Source organism: Carassius auratus, chromosome 41 (assembly GCF_003368295.1).
Source record: "Carassius auratus strain Wakin chromosome 41, ASM336829v1, whole genome shotgun sequence".
Classification (NCBI taxonomy): domain Eukaryota; kingdom Metazoa; phylum Chordata; class Actinopteri; order Cypriniformes; family Cyprinidae; genus Carassius; species Carassius auratus.
Window position 1 is genome coordinate 25,003,580 of NC_039283.1, and position 18,235 is coordinate 25,021,814.

The window sequence follows — 18,235 nt, forward strand, 5'->3', positions numbered from 1 at the left end:
AATGGTATTCTCCTTGATTTCAATGGCAACTTCCACTACTAATAAAGCTGCAATAAATGCATATCACTACTCTGATGCTTTATTATGTTCAGAATGTCTCTTCTCTCTCGTGCAGGTGTGACATCGGTGTTGGGAAGTGGGGAACGCTGTAATGATGTCATCCAGAAGGAGTGTCATTATCCCATCATGGGATTGAAGGAAAACACAATGTACCAGTTCCGTGTGTGTGCAGTCAACCAGGCCGGCGTGGGCCGTCCGTCTAAATCCACTGACCCCATCCTGACTTCTGACCCCTGGAGCCCAGCAGGACTACGGGTAAGAGCATCCTCACGAATTATAAAGAAAGGCAGCATGCATCTGTATCTCTGATCTCCTGCTTTCTTCTCTCGTCTCTCTCTGTCAGTGGTGAAGGTGGACCGCGGGAGAGAGATTGTGATCACTAAGGACCAGCTGGAGAGTGAGTAGATCACACTGATGCAGTCGAGTGGGGAGATAAGAAGAAATGCATGCTTCTACACTCACACACAAGCTCAGATTTACTGTGCATGGAGGAGATCACGTGATGTTGCATTGCATCAGATCACACCGTAGGGTTGAAAGTTACCACAATGGTCATGAATATTTCATGCTTAAATCCAAAGACAAAAGAAATGTAGTTTAGTCTAGTAATGAAAATGCTTTTATGGTTAGTTTTAGGTTACCAATAATAAACTTGCAGAACACATTGCATGAATTAAAATTGTGTGGGGCTGCACGATTATGACAAAAATTATAATTGTAAGATTATTCCGTTAAAATTGTAATCGCGATTATTAATTACGATTATAACAATTTACATTGAATGATGTTTTGAATAGCTTTATACCATTGTTTGAAGCGAATGCATGCCATATTCTGAAACAAAATAACTGAAAACAATCTTCCTGAAAAATGTTATTGCTTTTTTTGCATAAAGCCTCAAATGTCAACTATATATTGGTCTGGTTTTTTTTTTGTTTTTTATAAAATGTAAAAATATGCATGACATTATAATGTTACACTGAGAATAAAATTAAACCAATGGAAAAAAACGTAACCTGTAGTAAGTAACCTGTAGAAATAAAAATAAAAAAAAAACACGCAGAATAATGTAAGTGGACTTTTATTTATTTATTATTTTTATTTTATTTTTATTATTTAAACAGAAACAATATTTTTCATGAAGAATGAAGCCTACAGCAATTAGCAGATTTTAGGTATTATAAAAATTATGTTAAAAAAAATAAGTAAACTTACTTTATATTTATCATTAAAGTAGTGGAAAAGAAATATTTTTTACTATTTAATTTGTTAATAAAATGTATAAAAAATGTCAGTGTTTGTTGAACTGCCACTAATTTTGATTTAAATAAAAAACATAAATATATTACAGTGAGGAAAATCTAGTAAGATTCACCATTAAGAATAATGAAACTTTTTAAATAAATAAATGCGTTGTTCATCCTTCAATATTTTAGTTTTTTAGTAGTATTTATGTTAGTATTATATTTGTGTTTATATTTTAAGTTTTAATTAAAATTTTAATGTTAGTAATTCTATTATTTTTGTCATTTCTGTTTTTTTCATGTCTTATAGTATCTTATGTTCTCTTCCTGTTTTAGTTATTTTAATAACTAATGTAAAATTGAAATGTGAAATATTATACATGTTATATAATAAAATGTTAATTTTTTTCTCTTTTTTCTGTTAGCAATAAAAACCTTGCAGGATACATAAATGAGAATTTAAGGACAAATGAGCTCAATTGCCATTAAAATTAATTTCCCGATGGCTTCATTTTCTTAATGCATAAAATTAAATAGATATTTCTGTTCTTTGATTTGGAGGGGAAATATTACTTGCACATATTCTGGACAGAATTAATTAAATTCACCCTTTAAAAACTGATTTGTTGCTCCTGCCGTCTCTCCTGATATGTCTTTCTTTTCATGAATTAACCACCCTAAAAACTGTACGACTCGGACAGTTATGATGATGAATTTGCTGCAGATCTCATATAAAGCATTCGCAGGTGGTCTGTTGCTCCCGGTACAGCAATAGCAATAAAGACTGAGGCAGTTTTATTGGCCTCAGCATTAAAAAGATGATGATATGTCGCTGAAGCTTAAAGATATAAATGACGTACACTGTGCTGCTAATTGCCATGGACTCTCGGGCCATTATGAGGAGCGTAAAGAGCATGTATAGACCTGTTGAGTGGTCTGTATCAAGTACTGAATTTTTTGCATTCATGCATAGAAACATAATCCATACACTGCATACATCCTCATCACGAGATACCATCAGCTCTGTTATAAACCTGTGATCTAGATAGAAGAAGAAGAAGCATCCTAACTGACTCACAGTTGATTTCAGTAAAGTTTGGCGACTAAGACATGCATAAAATGCATCTCAATGCTTAACCCTTTAAGCATCTATATCGATGATGTATTTTATTCATCCTTAATGCAAATGCATTGAGAAGCCACTCATTGTAAAAATAAGAATCGTGATATTTAATATGCATATTTGTTTTGGGGAATATTCATCTCTGATTGTTTCATTAAGAAACCATTAAACTCACTATTGCATTTGTGCAACATCTTTGCAATAGTGCGGTTGATATTTTCACTAAACATGCTGAGAAAAACTATTACAGGTCATATACTGAATTTCTTATGCTATGACAAATTTGTAATTTGTTCATGTTTTTTGCTAACCCATATTTAGTAAAAATGAGGTATCTTTGTATTGTCTTGTACAGTTTTTCCTACAGTGGATCTGTGAGGGTTAATATCTAGTGTAGTGTCATTTTAGTAAGCATTGATATTTAGGGTATATATTTTTTTCCATCCAATATGCATTAGGAAGATACTAATTATAAAATCATTATAGAATCGTGATCTTTGATATATACTTTGTTTTGTGATATTTATCAATGATTTACTGAATGAGTCTGTTGTAAGAATAACATTAAAAACATTATCATTTCACAAGCTAATTTATTTGTTATTTATATTATTTATTCTTTTTATTTATTACCTATATGATATTATATTTTTGTATTTTCTCTTTTCTCTTTCATTTTAATTCAAGTTAAAAAGTCACTTTTATTAGGTTTTATTAAATGTATGTATAATTTTTATTTAACTTTTCTTTAGTCTTTTAGTCTTTAGTCTTTAAGTACGTATTAGACTAAATGAAATAGAAATGTTGCCTTTTTTATACTCCGAAATATTATATTTGTCAGGGTTTTGCACTGTCACTCTGTTTTGTTTCTTGTGTCAGCACGTGGCCTTGTTAGTTGTTTTCTCGGTCATGTGCTCCTTTAGCCCCTCCTCCTTGTTTCCTCTTTACCACACCCTCTTGTTAGTTGGTCTAATTGTGCTCACCTGTCCCTCATTTATTTTCCTCCCTATCTATAGTGCACCTTACCCTTTTCAGTTGGTGGTTAACAAGTGTCTGAGCTCTGCTCTATTGGTGCCTTGTGTGGTCAGTCTCTCCTCTTTGCTGTCCACAGGCCAAATCCGAGTCCCGTTCCCCCCCACCGATGTGCAAGTTTGTGAGCTTAGCGACACCTATGCCGTGCTGAGCTGGACTGAACCGGATCCACGGGGCAGAGAACCTCTCACTTTACTCCGTGGAGCGGGTGAGAGTTGACCTTTGTCCCATGCAATGCTTTTGTCTGGGGTGGCACAGAAATCTACATTATTTCAATATAAAAATGTGTTTGACTATAATGTACAGGACTGTTTTAGTGCCTAAAACACAACTGAGTACAATTCATTTTATACTAAACTGTAATTGAGATATTTGTGAATTAGATCAAGTAATACTGAGTGAATGACAATTTTTGCATTCCTCACCTCCAGGTATTTTAATAAAGGGGATCACTACAGCTTTAATGCTCATTCAACTTCTCAAAACTCCCAAATCTTGCTCTCCAATATAGCATGGATGAGACATGCAGAAAGATCGGGATAAAAATGTGAAAAATGCTGGAAGTCAACAGTAGATATAAATGGCAGAATATACAATTTGTTATTTAATGCATTAACATTTTTATTTTTGCATATGTTCTAGTAAATTTGTAATTTAATGCACAAATAAATGTGAGCACGGTGCACTTATATATTCAAAGCACGTGCGTGTGTGACTTTTAGCAGACCGAACTGTCTTTTTTTTTATTTTATTAAATTAAAAAAATATATATATAATAAATGTGTGCATGTTAGCAATCCATGTACAAATATTTAGGTGCTATGTAAAAAAAAAAAAAAAAAAAAAAAAACTAGCAACCCAAAGCAGAGTTCATTGGACAGAGCTGGCTTGTTATCATGTTTCATTACACATTTGTACGTTTCTTTGGATAAAGCATCTTAATGAATCAATGTAAAACTGTAAATGTTGGGTTTGATGGGTTCAGTGTAATCTTTATTTATTTATTCACTATAAAGAACATTTAATATATTTATAAATAAAATGTATTATGTATTTAATTTTTTAATATTTCTAAAATTTTTGTATTATTAGTATTTAAAGTTTTTTTTTTTTTTAGTTTTTACTAATTTTGTTTTCATTTTTATTGTTTTTTTTTCTGTTTAGCTTTTTATTTTTATTTCAGTATTAGTCATTTAAAGTACTTCAACTTAATCTTATTTATTCAAGTTAATTGCTAAGGACAATCTATAGTTATTTTTTGTTTGTTAGTTTTTTTTACATTTTCCATCTAATATTTATTTATTTTATTTTTTTGAATTAGGGTCTTTTATATTTTTGATTTATTTTTCATTTTAGTTCGTTTTAGTAATTTTGTAATGTGTGGGGGTTTTTTGTGTTTTTTTTCAAAATTAGTAATTTGAAAGTACTTCATCTTAATCTTATTTATTTCAGTTACGTGTATATTTTTATTCCCTGGGAAACGAACCATGGCATTGCTGTTGCAAGCAGCATTGCTCTTTCTGTTCCTATTACAAGAACAAACATCTACATTACATCATTGTCAATGTTGAGCATTGAAGTTGAGCTGTCAAGCATTCAACTGCAACTGTTTATTAAAATGCATTCTATTAAAGATGCATTGCATGTATGTCTGTCTGCATTCTGGGCAAATCCAGTAACCCTAGCAGACATTAAATTATCTTGGTAAAAAGTGAATGCTACAGAGCATATAAAATGACCCAACAGGCTTAACACAAAAAACATTTTTAAAGTTTAGCTTCTCTGTTTCTGATGTCCATTGTTTCCAGCACTGCAAAAGGTCAAGATCCTTCTGGTTTCCGAGGGCATTTTTAAAGGTACTCACAGTGTAAAAGTGCTCGGAGGGATTGGTTCCCAGAGCAGAGGAGGTCGAATCTTCCAGTATCAGACACAAAGAGCTCCAGCAGACTCTGTAATGAACAGGAGAAAGCACACACTGCCACAGGACATGCTCTTTATTGGACTCTTTATAAGAAGAACCATAATAAAACCGTCTAGTTCATCGGGATCATCTGAAATTGTGGGGGCAAAAATACACATTTATGAAAAAAGATTTAAATTCCCATTTACCACCGGGCACGTTTTATTATAGAGGATATTGCAATACTTTATCTTCATGGAGACTGGCTACTTTATCCAAGTGAAATTTATAGTTAACCTGTTAAATGTCACCCCGTCCCGTATACGGGACGCCTACGTTGACTATACTATATTACAATCAAATCTAATCTAATCTTGACAAACTATATATCGTTGGAAAGGTCTAAGACTCCCAAATATATATTTTACCAATATTTTTTGTTAAACATTATGTAGGAAAAGTAATAGATCAATTTATGACAAGAGTGCACCCTCAGAAATCTACATTACAAAAGGAGCTTTGACCTTTGTTTAAAAAAAAGACTTCCTCGTTGCCTTTTTCTCTATCACATTTTAGAAATCATCAGAAGTTATATATCACTTGAAAACATAAAATCTCAAAATTCATCCTTCAAAACCCATTTTAAAATCAGACATTGCATTACCATGTAAATGGCACATCAAAATCATGTTACAAAATGTTTTCAGTCATGAATTATAAAAATTTAGGTTTGTATCATGCACATTCATGTCTATCTTCAAAAAGGTGAGTGACAGTTAACAGGTTAAAAATAAATTCCTGGGGAACACATATAATGGCAAAAATGTATTTCTATACACACACACAAAATATATACACACAAAAAATATATACAGAATAAAATTAGACAGAAATTCAAGGGAACACGCATACTTACCCAAAAAAATGTTTTTATATTTTTATATGTGATTGTCCATTTATGTGAAGATGATGCAATGTGATTTTTTATTTTTATTTTTCAAAACCAAATTAAACTTGCATAAATTAAATCTAAAAAAATGTATAAAATACGGACCACAACTTTGACCGAAATTCCTAAGGAACACAAATGTTGGAAAAATATGTGTATTTTTTTTTAGAAATTTCTGGTCTGTTAATTTTTAATTCTGTATTTATTTTATTCTAAACAGTGTAATTCGTAGTTTTTAACGGACCAGAAATTTGACAAAAATAGTTCTGATTCAATAAACCCACATACTGGCAAAATGTTTAGCTTGAATATACTTTAAGTCGCTTTGGATAAATAATAGATAACAAAATAATAATGTAAAGATGCATGTTAGGATTGTGTCTTATTTCAGTCCCTAACAGGGAAGGAGAGCTGGCATCTGGCCAGTATGGATATGACGGTCCTGTCTACAAGATTTGTGGCGTTCGACCAGCAGAAGGGAAAGTCATACACTTACCGTGTTCGCTCTGTGAACAAGTACGGCATCAGCGACCCGTCTCTTCCCAGCGAACCCATCTCAATGGGACAGCCGCTAGGTGACCATCTTCTTAAAGGAACAGTGCACATAAAATAAAAATGAGTCATTATTTACCCACTCTCAAGTTGTTCCAAACCTGTATGAATTTCGAATACAGAAAAAAAAAAAAAATTCTGAATAATCTTTGTGAGTTGATGGTAGCCATTGACTCCCATAGAATGGAAAAAAGAAGCCAATGGCTGCCGTAAACTCTTTAGCGCCAACCTTTCTTCAAAATATCATCTTTTGTGTTCAGAAGAAGAAAAAAAATCATAATGAAATGGAGAGTGAGTAAATTATGACAGAATTTAATGAAATGCAGACTTAAACCAGTACGTCTGAGCGATGGTTTTCTATCTTTTAGGAGTTCCCGACCCACCACACGGCGTCCTTTCAATCCGAGACACTGACAGTTCAGTCCTGTTGCAGTGGAAGGAGCCCAAAATAACAGAGGGCATTGTGGGATACTATCTGTACTGCAGTGAGGTTGGAAGTGGACAGTGGAAGACCATCAACAATAAACCCATGACCAAAACCAGGTCTCTCCTTCTATCCGGTTTGAGAGGCAATTAAAGGGATAGTTCACACAAAACTGAAGTTTCACTGTTTATTTACTCCCCATCGGCCGATACAAGATGTAGGTGACTTTCTTCTTCAATAGAACAGTAAAGAAGATTTTTAGCTATAACCGTGGTGCTTGGGGATTCATAAAATGCAATGGCTACCATTTTGAGAGTCAAAATAAGCATATCAGGCAACACAACAAAATTAATATCCCTGACGATATAGTGAGATCTTATGAAGTGAATTGATCGTTATGTGCATGGAACTGAATGTTATTTATCACCAGGTATTAATGTTGTAAATGACCAGAGGGGGAGGAAATTAACAGCACAATTTAAATTTAGTTTGAAGTATCCCTTTAAAAGGTTAGTTCAGCCAAAAATTTAAATTATGTAATTAATAACTCACCCTCATGTCGTTTCAAACCCGTGAGACCTCCGTTCATCTTCGGAACACAGTTTAAGATATTTTAGATTTAGTCCGAGAGCTCTCAGTCCCTCCATTGAAACTGTGTGTATGGTATACTGTCCATGTCCAGAAAGATAAGAAAAATATCATCAAAGTAGTCCATGTGACATCAGAGGGTCAGTTAGAATTTTTTGAAGCATCGAAAATACATTTTAGTGCAAAAATAACAAAAACTACGACTTTATTCAGCATTGTCTTCTCTTCAGTGTCTTTTGTCCATCCGCGTTCATGACGCTCGATTTAGCAAATTGAAGGAATGGATTAATAAATCGTGCACACAATTTTGCAAATTAAGGGAACGGATTAATAAATCACGCGCACAATTTAGCAAATTGAGGGAACGGATTAATAAATCGCGAGCGCAATTTAGCAAATTAAGGGAACGGATTATTAAATCACGCGTACAATTTAGCAAATTGAGGGAACTGATTAATAAATAGTGTGCACAATTTAGCAAACTGAGGGAACGGATTAATAAATCGTGCGCACAATTTAGCAAATTGAGGGAACGGATTAATAAATCGCATGCACAATTTAGCAAATTAAGGGAACAAATTAATAAATCATGTGCACAATTTAGCAAATTGAGGGAACGAATTAATAAATCGTGCGCACAATTTAGCAAATTAAGGGAACAAATTAATAAATCGCATGCACAATTTAGCAAATTGAGGGAACGAATTAATCGTGCGCACAATTTAGCAAATTGAGGGAACAGATTAATAAATCGCACGCACAATTTAGCAAATTGAGGGAACGAATTAATAAATTGCGGGCACAATTTAGCAAATTAAGGGAACGGATTTATAAATCGTGTGCACAATTTAGCAAATTGAGGAAAAGGATAAGTAAATCGCGTGCACAATTTAGCAAATTGAGGGGAACGGATTAGTAAATCGTGCGCACAATTTAGCAAATTGAGGGAAAGGATTAATATATTGTGCGCACAATTTAGCAAATTGAGGGAACAGATTAATAAATCGCATGCACAATTTAGCAAATTGGGGGAACGAATTAATAAATCACGCGCACAATTTAGCAAATTGAGGGAACAGTTTAATAAATCGCATGCACAATTTAGCAAATTGAGGGGAACGGATTAATAAATCACGCGCACAATTTAGCAAATTGAGGGAACAGTTTAATAAATCGCGTGCACAATTTAGCAAATTGAGGGAACAAATTAATAAATCGCGTGCACAATTTAGCAAATTGAGGGAACTAATTAATAAATCTTGCGCACAATTTAGCAAATTGAGGGAACGGATTAATAAATCGTGCACACAATTTAGCCAATTGAGGGAACGGATTAATAAATCGTGCACACAATTTAGCCAATTGAGGGAACGAATTAATATATTGTGCGCACAATTTAGCAAATTGAGGGAACAGATTAATAAATCGCATGCACAATTTAGCAAATTGGGGGAACGAATTAATAAATCACGCGCACAATTTAGCAAATTGAGGGAACAGTTTAATAAATCGCGTGCACAATTTAGCAAATTGAGGGGAACGAATTAATCAATCACGCACACAATTTAGCAAATTGAGGGAACAGTTTAATAAATTGCGTGCACAATTTAGCAAATTGAGGGGAACGGATTAATAAATCACGCGCACAATTTGGCAAATTGAGGGAACAGTTTAATAAATCGCGTGCACAATTTAGCAAATTGAGGGGAATGGATTAATAAATCGTGCGCACAATTTAGCAAATTGAGGGAACGAATTAATAAATCGTGCGCACAATTTAGCAAATTGAGGGAACAGATTAATAAATCGCATGCACAATTTAGCAAATTGAGGGAACAAATTAATAAATTGCGTGCATAATTGAGCAAGTTGAGGGAACAGATCAATAAATCGTGTGCACAATTTAGCAAATTGAGGGAATTAATTAATAAATTGTGCACACAATGGAGGGACAGAAAGCTCTCGAACTAAATCTAAAATATTTTAAACTGTGTTCCGAAGATGAACAGAGGTCTAAAGGGTTTGTAACGACAAAAGGGTGAGTCATTAATTAATTTTGTTTTTGGGTGAACTAACCCTTTAAGATATGTAATCTACTAACCCTACTAAAACTGGTTTCCTTCTTTGCTCAGGTTTACAGTTGATGGCCTGAAGACCAATAAAGAGTATGTATTCCGGGTGAAATCCGTGGGACTGGCGGGAAACAGCATCTACTCTGAGGAGTCTCCTGCCGTTCGAGTGAAATCAGCGATACGTAAGAACCAGACCAGACCCTGCAGGACTTTTAAATATGACAGCGTTTTGTCTAAAGTGTTCAAGAAAGAGATCAAGAGAATCATTTATAGTCTCAGTGTGAATCGTTTCATTCTTTGAATACGTTTCCTGCATGAACAGACACACCTGGTGAACTTTTGACTTGGGCCAGTGAGCAACCGCCTAAAATACCCATTGTGATGAATTCATAAATATTGAGAAAAGTATGGAAAAACATGTTTCAGGACACGCAAACCATTTATGGAATTGAAGGCGCTATTTAAATGGTTACTAATGGGTTTGATGGTCATCTAGTGGAAAAGCTTGGTACTGCGCCCCAAACAAAATCTCACTGAAAGCTCATTTTTTGAGATATCAACCTCAAATTTGGAACATAACTTGTTCAGAATTTTGTTTTTGATTTTTTAGCAGTTTTAGAGTAACAATGTTTTGTCAAATGTTCCTAATTTTCCTGGGCTATTATCTTTAACTAAAACATTTTTATTGAAATAAAGATTAAGTAAAATAAAATATAAATATTAGGTAAAAACTACAAATTACAAATGTTATTTTGACAGCTAACTGAAATAAGTTTGTTACTAACTGGAAACAAATAAAAACGGAAACAGAAATAAATTAAACCTAAATAGTAAAAAACACTCACACACACACTAATTAAAATTACAAAAGCACATACCGTATTTTTTCCGGACTATAAGTCGCACTTTTTTTCATAGTTTGGCTGGTCCTGCGACTTATAGTCAGGTGCGACTTATTTATCAAAATTAATTTTAGTTCAAGAGAAATGAACTAAGAGAAATGAATCAAGTTAAAACATTACCGTCTCCAGCCGCCAGAGGGCGCTCTATACTGCTCAGTGCTGCTCAGTGCTCCTGTAGTCTACACTGAAAACATAGAGCGCCTTCTCGTGGCTGTAGATGGTAATGTTTTCTCTTGGTTCTTGGTTCTAAATAAATGCGACTTATAGTCCAGTGCGACTTATATATGATTTTTTCCTCATCATGACGTATTTTTGGACTGATGTGACTTATACTCAGGTGCGACTTATAGTCCGAAACATACGGTAATATCAAATTAAAATGAAAATTTAAAACATGCAAATTAGTGCTAATTAAAAATAAGAACAAAACTGTGATAGAATATAAATAATTGATTAATGTTTAGAATGTATGTTTAATGTAAATTTAATGTATTACCAGGACACTCATGAAACACATGGTCATCCCATCAATTATTATAACTATTTTTCATAATCACTTATTTGATTAATTAACAATTAATAGAAAACATGGTGTGGTTGGCATTCTGTGACCTTTAACCTTCCTCTGCCCCTTACTGCAGGTGTTCCGTCCCGTCCATCAGCCATCGCTCTACTGCACTGCACCGGAGCAGAGATGCTGATTGGCTGGAGAGCCCCAGCCAATCACGGAGGAGACCTTGTGCGTGGCTACTATCTAGACCAGAGGGAGAAATCCCAGAGCTCCTGGACAGAGATCAGCATCAAGCCCACTAAAGAGAGAGTGTACCAGGTGAGCCATTTACAGTACCATTTACAGTACCAGCAGTTTCTAGGGTATGCTGCTTTTGGGATCAGCTGCTCTTTTGTTGCATGCTTCTGCAGCAACAAATGACGGGACCTGCTTAAATCAGTCAAAAATATTGTTTATTGCTCAACATTTAATTGCAGTCATGCATTTATTAAAACTTAAAGCGCTGTACTTGAGTTTGTTTTAGAATATTAAAATACTTTAAAGTGATTTTGGTCTGTATTATATCAGAGAGCTTTCTCATCTGCATTTAACAATTAAAATCAAACAGCAAATTTATAATCAAACTACATATATTGAATGTGTATTCAGTTAATTGATTAATTTATATTTATATAAAAATAAAATGGTTATTAAAAAATATTTATTTATTTAAATATGTTATTATAGTGTTTTTTTTTTTTTTCATTTTTATTTAATTAATTAATTAAAACATTTATCAGTTTAATTGTGCCCTAATTATATGGCCCAAAATACAACACCCCACACAGTGTTAAGGTATTGTGGGCCCTGTTATTTTAGTCATATTTATATACTATTTTTTAAGTATGTGGTATTTATTAATATTTTGAACTAGATTTTTAGATTTATAGATATTTTTATTATTTATTTAAATTATATTATTTATATAATTTCAGTCATTTTAATTTTAGTTTGTTTTATTCACTGTTATGTTTTTTTTTTTCTAGTTTTTGTGTTATTTTATATTTATTTATTTATTTGTTTGTTGGTTTTAGTTTGAAATTTTTGTCATATTTCAACACAAACTTATTTTATTCCGGTTAGTTGCCATTGCAACTTTTATATGAATAAAAATAACCTCTGAAATAACAAAAAAATGTACTGAAATAAAATAAACAAAAAATATATAGACTTTAAATTAAAATGCAAAATGTTCTATTTAAAAAAATTATATATATTATTCCATTTTTAAAATCCTGAAGTTTTCCGTTTTAAAAATTAAAACGGAAAATACAAAATATGTTCAAAATAAACTCAAAATAGTATCTCAAAATAGCACTGCCTCAAAACTGAGCAGTAATAACAGTATTGCATGCTTCAGCAAGCACCAGTTATGAATCATATAATATTAATTTTGACCTGTTGGTGAACAAGCAACATTTTCTAAAGCTTCACTGCCTGCTCTGATGAATCTGAACACGTTTGGGGTTCAAGCGTTGCTTCTGTGCTTGTGTAAATGTGATGAGTGCACAGCGCCCTCTGATGGACCGAATCAGCATCAGCCTCGTGTCTCTTTCTATTAACATGCACTCTGGTTTTTTGTTTGTTTTTTGTTTTTTTTGGAGAGGAGGATGGGGTTGTTTTGCACTATTTGCTCACAGGATGCCTCAAAGTGCATTATGTCAATTATAGAACATTGATTTTAGGGCACTGTGGTCATAGCATGAAGCCCATGTTAATGATTTCTGCCTCTCATTGAGCAGTCAGAGACACACACCACCTGCCCAACAACATTACAGACCAGCACAAACACACACACACACACACTCTCTACAGTATATTAAAATCCCCCAGCTACACCCCTGACGTCTGCCATCTAGTGTCCGTTCTCTGTCCCAGCAGGCCATGGGGCCTGGACCGGACGCTCCCGGATAAGCCTCTGGTTTGATAAGAGGATTCAAGCAACACAGGCCTGTTTCCCTGAATCTAATCCCAATTACTTGTGACCAGGTGCCACTCTTTACTTCTCATCACAGAGCAATGTTAAAGCGATGTTTATCAGATAAGTAGCTAGGTAAGAAGATAAGTAGATATAGGCATCAACCGGCGGATCAATGCACTGAAGATCTCATCTAATTGGTGACAAAACAGCCAAATTGCTAAAGCTTTAACTAAAATTAAAATGCAAATACTAAATATAAAAACTAATTCAAAATATGAATAAATACTTAAATAGTAATTATATTTTTTTCTGGGTTAAAAATGCATCTGATCCGCAGGACTCCACAGATTTCCAAAAAAAAAAAAAAGGTAGTAATTTTTGTGACTATAATTGAATAAATGTGAACTGAAATTAACCTGTTAAATGTCACCCCGTCCCGTATACGGGACACCTACGTTGACTATACTATATTACAATCAAATTTAATCTAATCTTGACAAATTATATATCGTTGGAAAGGTCTAAGACTCCCAAATATATATTATACCAATATTTTTTGTTAAAAATTATGTAGGAAAAGTAATAGATGAATTTATGACAAGAGTGCACCCTCAGAAATCTACATTACAAAAGGAGCTTTGACCTTTGTTTTAAAAAAAGACTTCCTCGTTGCCTTTTTCTCTATCACATTTTAGAAATCATCAGAAGTTATATATCACTTGAAAACATAAAATCTCAAAATTCATCCTTTAAAACCCATTTTAAAATCAGACATTGCATTACCATGTAAATGGCACATCAAAATCATGTTACAAAATGTTTTCAGTCATGAATTATAAAAATTTAGGTTTGTATCATGCACATTCATGTCTATCTTCAAAAACGTGAGTGACAGTTAACAGGTTAAAGAAAATATTTAAACATTAAAACTGAAATAAAAATGTATTTTTTTATAAGTTAATAAGAATGACTAAACAATAAAAGATTACTAAAACTTTAATTAAAATGGAAAAGAAAATGCAAAATATACTAATAATAAAAAAAATGTATTCAAATATGAATAAATACAAAAATAATAAAGTGATACAATTTCTGGGTTTTAAAAGCACTTCATATATTTCCACAATTTTTTTTTTATTTATTTTTTTTACTAGAATTAAATAAACGTACTCTGAAATTAAGTATGAAAATAAGTACCAAAAAAAAAAAAAAAAACTATACTTACAAAAATGCACCAAAATATTTTTTTTCCTAAAATGAAAAAGGAACATAAAAATGAAGACAAATATTCAATATGTCAAATATAAAATAAATACTAAATTAGTAAAAATGACACTGCTTTGGTTTTAAAAGTGCATCTGAGAGCTATTCTCTGTCTCTTGTGTTTTAGTTCATTAATTATTGTAGTTATTTTGAGGATGTTTTCAGCTTCCATTAGGACTGTGATCCCCTCCTGTGCATTTTGCATTTAAATGAACACTGAGAATACGACAAAAACACATTCTTGTACTGTATATGAACACTTTCTCTTTTATTTTAGGTTTCTCTTCTTTCCTTTCTGACACAACCATGTATTTTCCATTATTTATCGGTTTTGTTTCTAGGTGACAGGACTCCAGGAAGGAAGTTTTTACCAGTTCCGAGTCTTCGCAGCTAATATTGTTGGACTGGGCGACGCTTCTGAAGCCAGCGAGCTGTTTCTGTGCGAGCGCTGGACGATGCCTGAGCCTGGTAAGATCCTGCATTGTGAGGAACAAGAATCAGAACTTCTTTTTAGCAATTTTGAGGAAGAAAAAATAGTTTGGCGATCAACTCTTATTGCATCTAAAACCAAATGACATTTATTGCATACAAGTGAAATAACATGCACTATGTTTTAATATTGCACTATTTATCTATTGCACAACTTGTACACTTTTTAATAAATTAGATTGGTTTCAATCATGGACTTAAACATATCTGGAACAGACTAACATGCTGTTATTGTTTCATTAATCTTTAATCTGTTCCTGTTCTTCATTACTAATGTCTTAATCATTATAGTTTGTTTCTGTGTCTTTCTGGCACAGTGAGTTTTTCTTCCATTGTGTTTCCCTGGTTTTGCAATTGAGGGTTATTAAATACAACACATTTTTCCTTTGGTTATTATGTATATGCCTCGTTGTGAGCTCGATTCTTTTATTTTATAGTTCTGTGTTCAAGAGGATAAACACAGCTCATATACAGAAGTGTGTATGTTAGAGGAGTGTCATTTCTTCATTAGATAAAGGTCAAATAAGTAATGAACGCATCTTTAATGGATAATTGTGTGAAAGTGTTGATTCATATGTTGCAGGTTGTCCGTATGATCTGGAATTTAGAGAAGTGAGGCGGAACTCTCTGGTGCTGTTGTGGGCGGAGCCTCTGTACAAGGGCCAATCAGAGATCAGCGGGTATGTGGTGGAGATCAGCGAGGGGGCGGAGTCTGAGGATTGGACCCCGGTGACGAGTGAGCCGGTGACGGAAACTCACTTAAAGGTGCCTTTATTGCAAAAGTCATAATTTAGCAACGTGAGTAGATTGCACTCTTAATTAATTTAAATTCAAATTACAATTGTGCATCAGGAATCAAATTTAAGATAAACAAGATTTTAAAAAATTAAATACTTTATTCAGTTGATTCATATATATATATATATATATATATATATAATATGCATTTTAACCAATTTTGACAAGTGCAGCACTTAAACCAAAACTTAATAGTCTTATTCCTATTTTTTTTTTTTATTCCTATCTATATTTTGAAGATTTTTACAGAGGGATTTGTTAAAAAGTCATTTTGGTGCAGATTAATAAAACATTTCATAAAAACGTTATAACTGTGATATGTCTAAAATTATTTATGTACAAATTCCTTTGGAACATATTTTTAAAAATGCCAATTTTGGTGTATATAGAATGTAAAGAATTTAGTGTAAAAAAAAAACTCAAAAAATGCTAATACATTTCACAATTAATTACAAATAAATGACAAGCTACACATTAGAGAAATACTAAAAAAATCACAATATAATTACAAAAAATTACAATAATCTTTTTTTTACAACTTTATTTACAAAAAATACAGTAAAACTTGGTTAAGTGTCAAATGAGTGTCAGATTCGGACTCATTGGCTTTTAAAGATATGTTCTGTAATTTAAGTTTACAAACACAGATAGATACAAAATAAACACTTGAATGTGTATTTTGGATGTTTTCATTCCTATAAAATAAATATTTATAGTGAAAATGTGAAGCAAAATTGTCCTGTGCAGGACAAACCTGTGCACGCTGAGAAAAAAAAAAAAAGGTACAAAATCTGTTACTGGGGAGGTACACACCTTTGTTACTAAACATTCCATATTGGTAACTAAAAGGTACAAAAGTGTATCTTTTAAAAAGTTACTGCCCCAGTGACAGCTTTTGTACCTTTTTTTTCTTTTTTTGAGAGTGTGGTGTCTAGCCTTAAAAAGCATCTTGATTCAGTTCACAATAGTCACATTTGCATCCAGTCGCACCAAAGCCTTAGAAAAGAGGAGTGAGCTGTTTTTGGGTGATATCTGATCAGGTTTCAGGTCTGAAGGCCGGTCAGACGTACCGTCTCCGTGTGTCTGCCGTTAACACCGCTGGAGTCGGCATGTCTTCACTGGCCTCGGAGCCGGTGGAAGCACAGACTAAAGCAGGTCTGCTGCCTGGAAAGCTTCGTAATGATGATTTCATGCTCATTTTACAGCGAGTCGCTTTTAACTGTATCCTGCGCTTGCCACCAGGAACCAAAGAGATTGAGATCGGAGTCGATAACGACGGCTTCATCTTCCTGGGCTTTGAAGCTCCTGACAGCACTGATAAAGATGTCTTCAAGTGGAGTAAGAACTACGGGAAAGCCATTGAAGCTGGACGAGCCCGACTGGAGAACAAAAACAACAGGTGTTTAGTTTCTGCAGCGTTGGATCTGGAAGAATATTTCTCAATGGGATTTCCAACAGTTAGTCAGTAAAGAGTTAAAACTATCAATCAAACCTAACAACATGCAAACTTTGATTTAAAGCAAAAAGAAGACCGTGAACTTAAAATCTTTTATGAGGAAATTAAAGGATTGGCATGAATAATAAAAAACCGAACTTAAAGTTAATTAAAAGAAATAATTAATTCAAATATTTAAGTGTTATATTTATATGAAGCGTTGCAATAAAGTAATCTTGAACCAATGCTACAATATTAACTTGAGTCTAAATATAAAAACAGTATATATTGTTATTTTAATATCTTATTTCTGTGAAGCATTGCAGTGAAGTCATCAAAAAACTGTAACATTACAATATTTACTTGAGTATAAATATAAAAACAGTATATATCAAGTTAATGTAAAAATAAAAATTCAATATTTGTTTACCTTTTCTGTCTTATATATTATTTTTAAATTGTTAATAGGCACCTTAAACTTTCTTAAAAGAATAATACGGAGTCCTTAAAATTAACCCTTTTGTTTCCACAGTAGTAGTACATTCATTGAGTGAATGATGAGTTTGTTTTGGGTGACTGTTTCTTTAAAAGCTCTATAAATGTTGGTCTCAGGTCTGTTCTCACCTTCACGGACGCCTCGGAGCATGATTTGGGCTTGTACACGGTGGAGCTGAGGGGGAACCCTGAAGTCTCCTCTAGTTTCACCTTCACTGCAGAAGGTAGACGTTCATCTCTATCTCTGAATGATGCATTACCTGAACACAGTGCCACCTGACCTTGTGCATCCGATCAGCATTAACTGATGCATATGCATAACTTGTCTTTTCTTAGTACGACCTCAGTATTTTATCATCGATCAATCGGCTGCTGATGAATGTTTTGCTGAGCACCTTTGCCCTAAACCGTGTTGCGTGTACAAGATCTGTGTATTTT

The 18,235-nt window shown here is 33.3% G+C and overlaps 1 protein-coding gene and 1 long non-coding RNA gene across 2 annotated transcripts; both read left to right on the top strand.

The window, feature by feature from the left end:
• The first annotated feature begins 230 nt into the window (after positions 1 to 230).
• Positions 231 to 3,549, top strand: LOC113059380 (uncharacterized). The gene is made up of 3 exons (XR_003278084.1): positions 231 to 315; positions 404 to 457; positions 3,539 to 3,549. It is a non-coding gene; the product is annotated as an uncharacterized LOC113059380 (long non-coding RNA).
• A 19-nt stretch (positions 3,550 to 3,568) lies between these two features.
• On the top strand, positions 3,569 to 18,077 carry LOC113059604 (myomesin-3-like). The gene is made up of 10 exons (XM_026228155.1): positions 3,569 to 3,572; positions 3,612 to 3,667; positions 6,700 to 6,883; positions 7,229 to 7,403; positions 10,005 to 10,126; positions 11,488 to 11,675; positions 14,922 to 15,048; positions 15,653 to 15,834; positions 16,908 to 17,266; positions 17,915 to 18,077. Exons 1-10 carry the CDS (start codon positions 3,569 to 3,571, stop codon positions 18,075 to 18,077), a joined length of 1,560 nt encoding a protein of 519 aa, XP_026083940.1.
• The last annotated feature ends 158 nt before the right edge of the window (positions 18,078 to 18,235 follow it).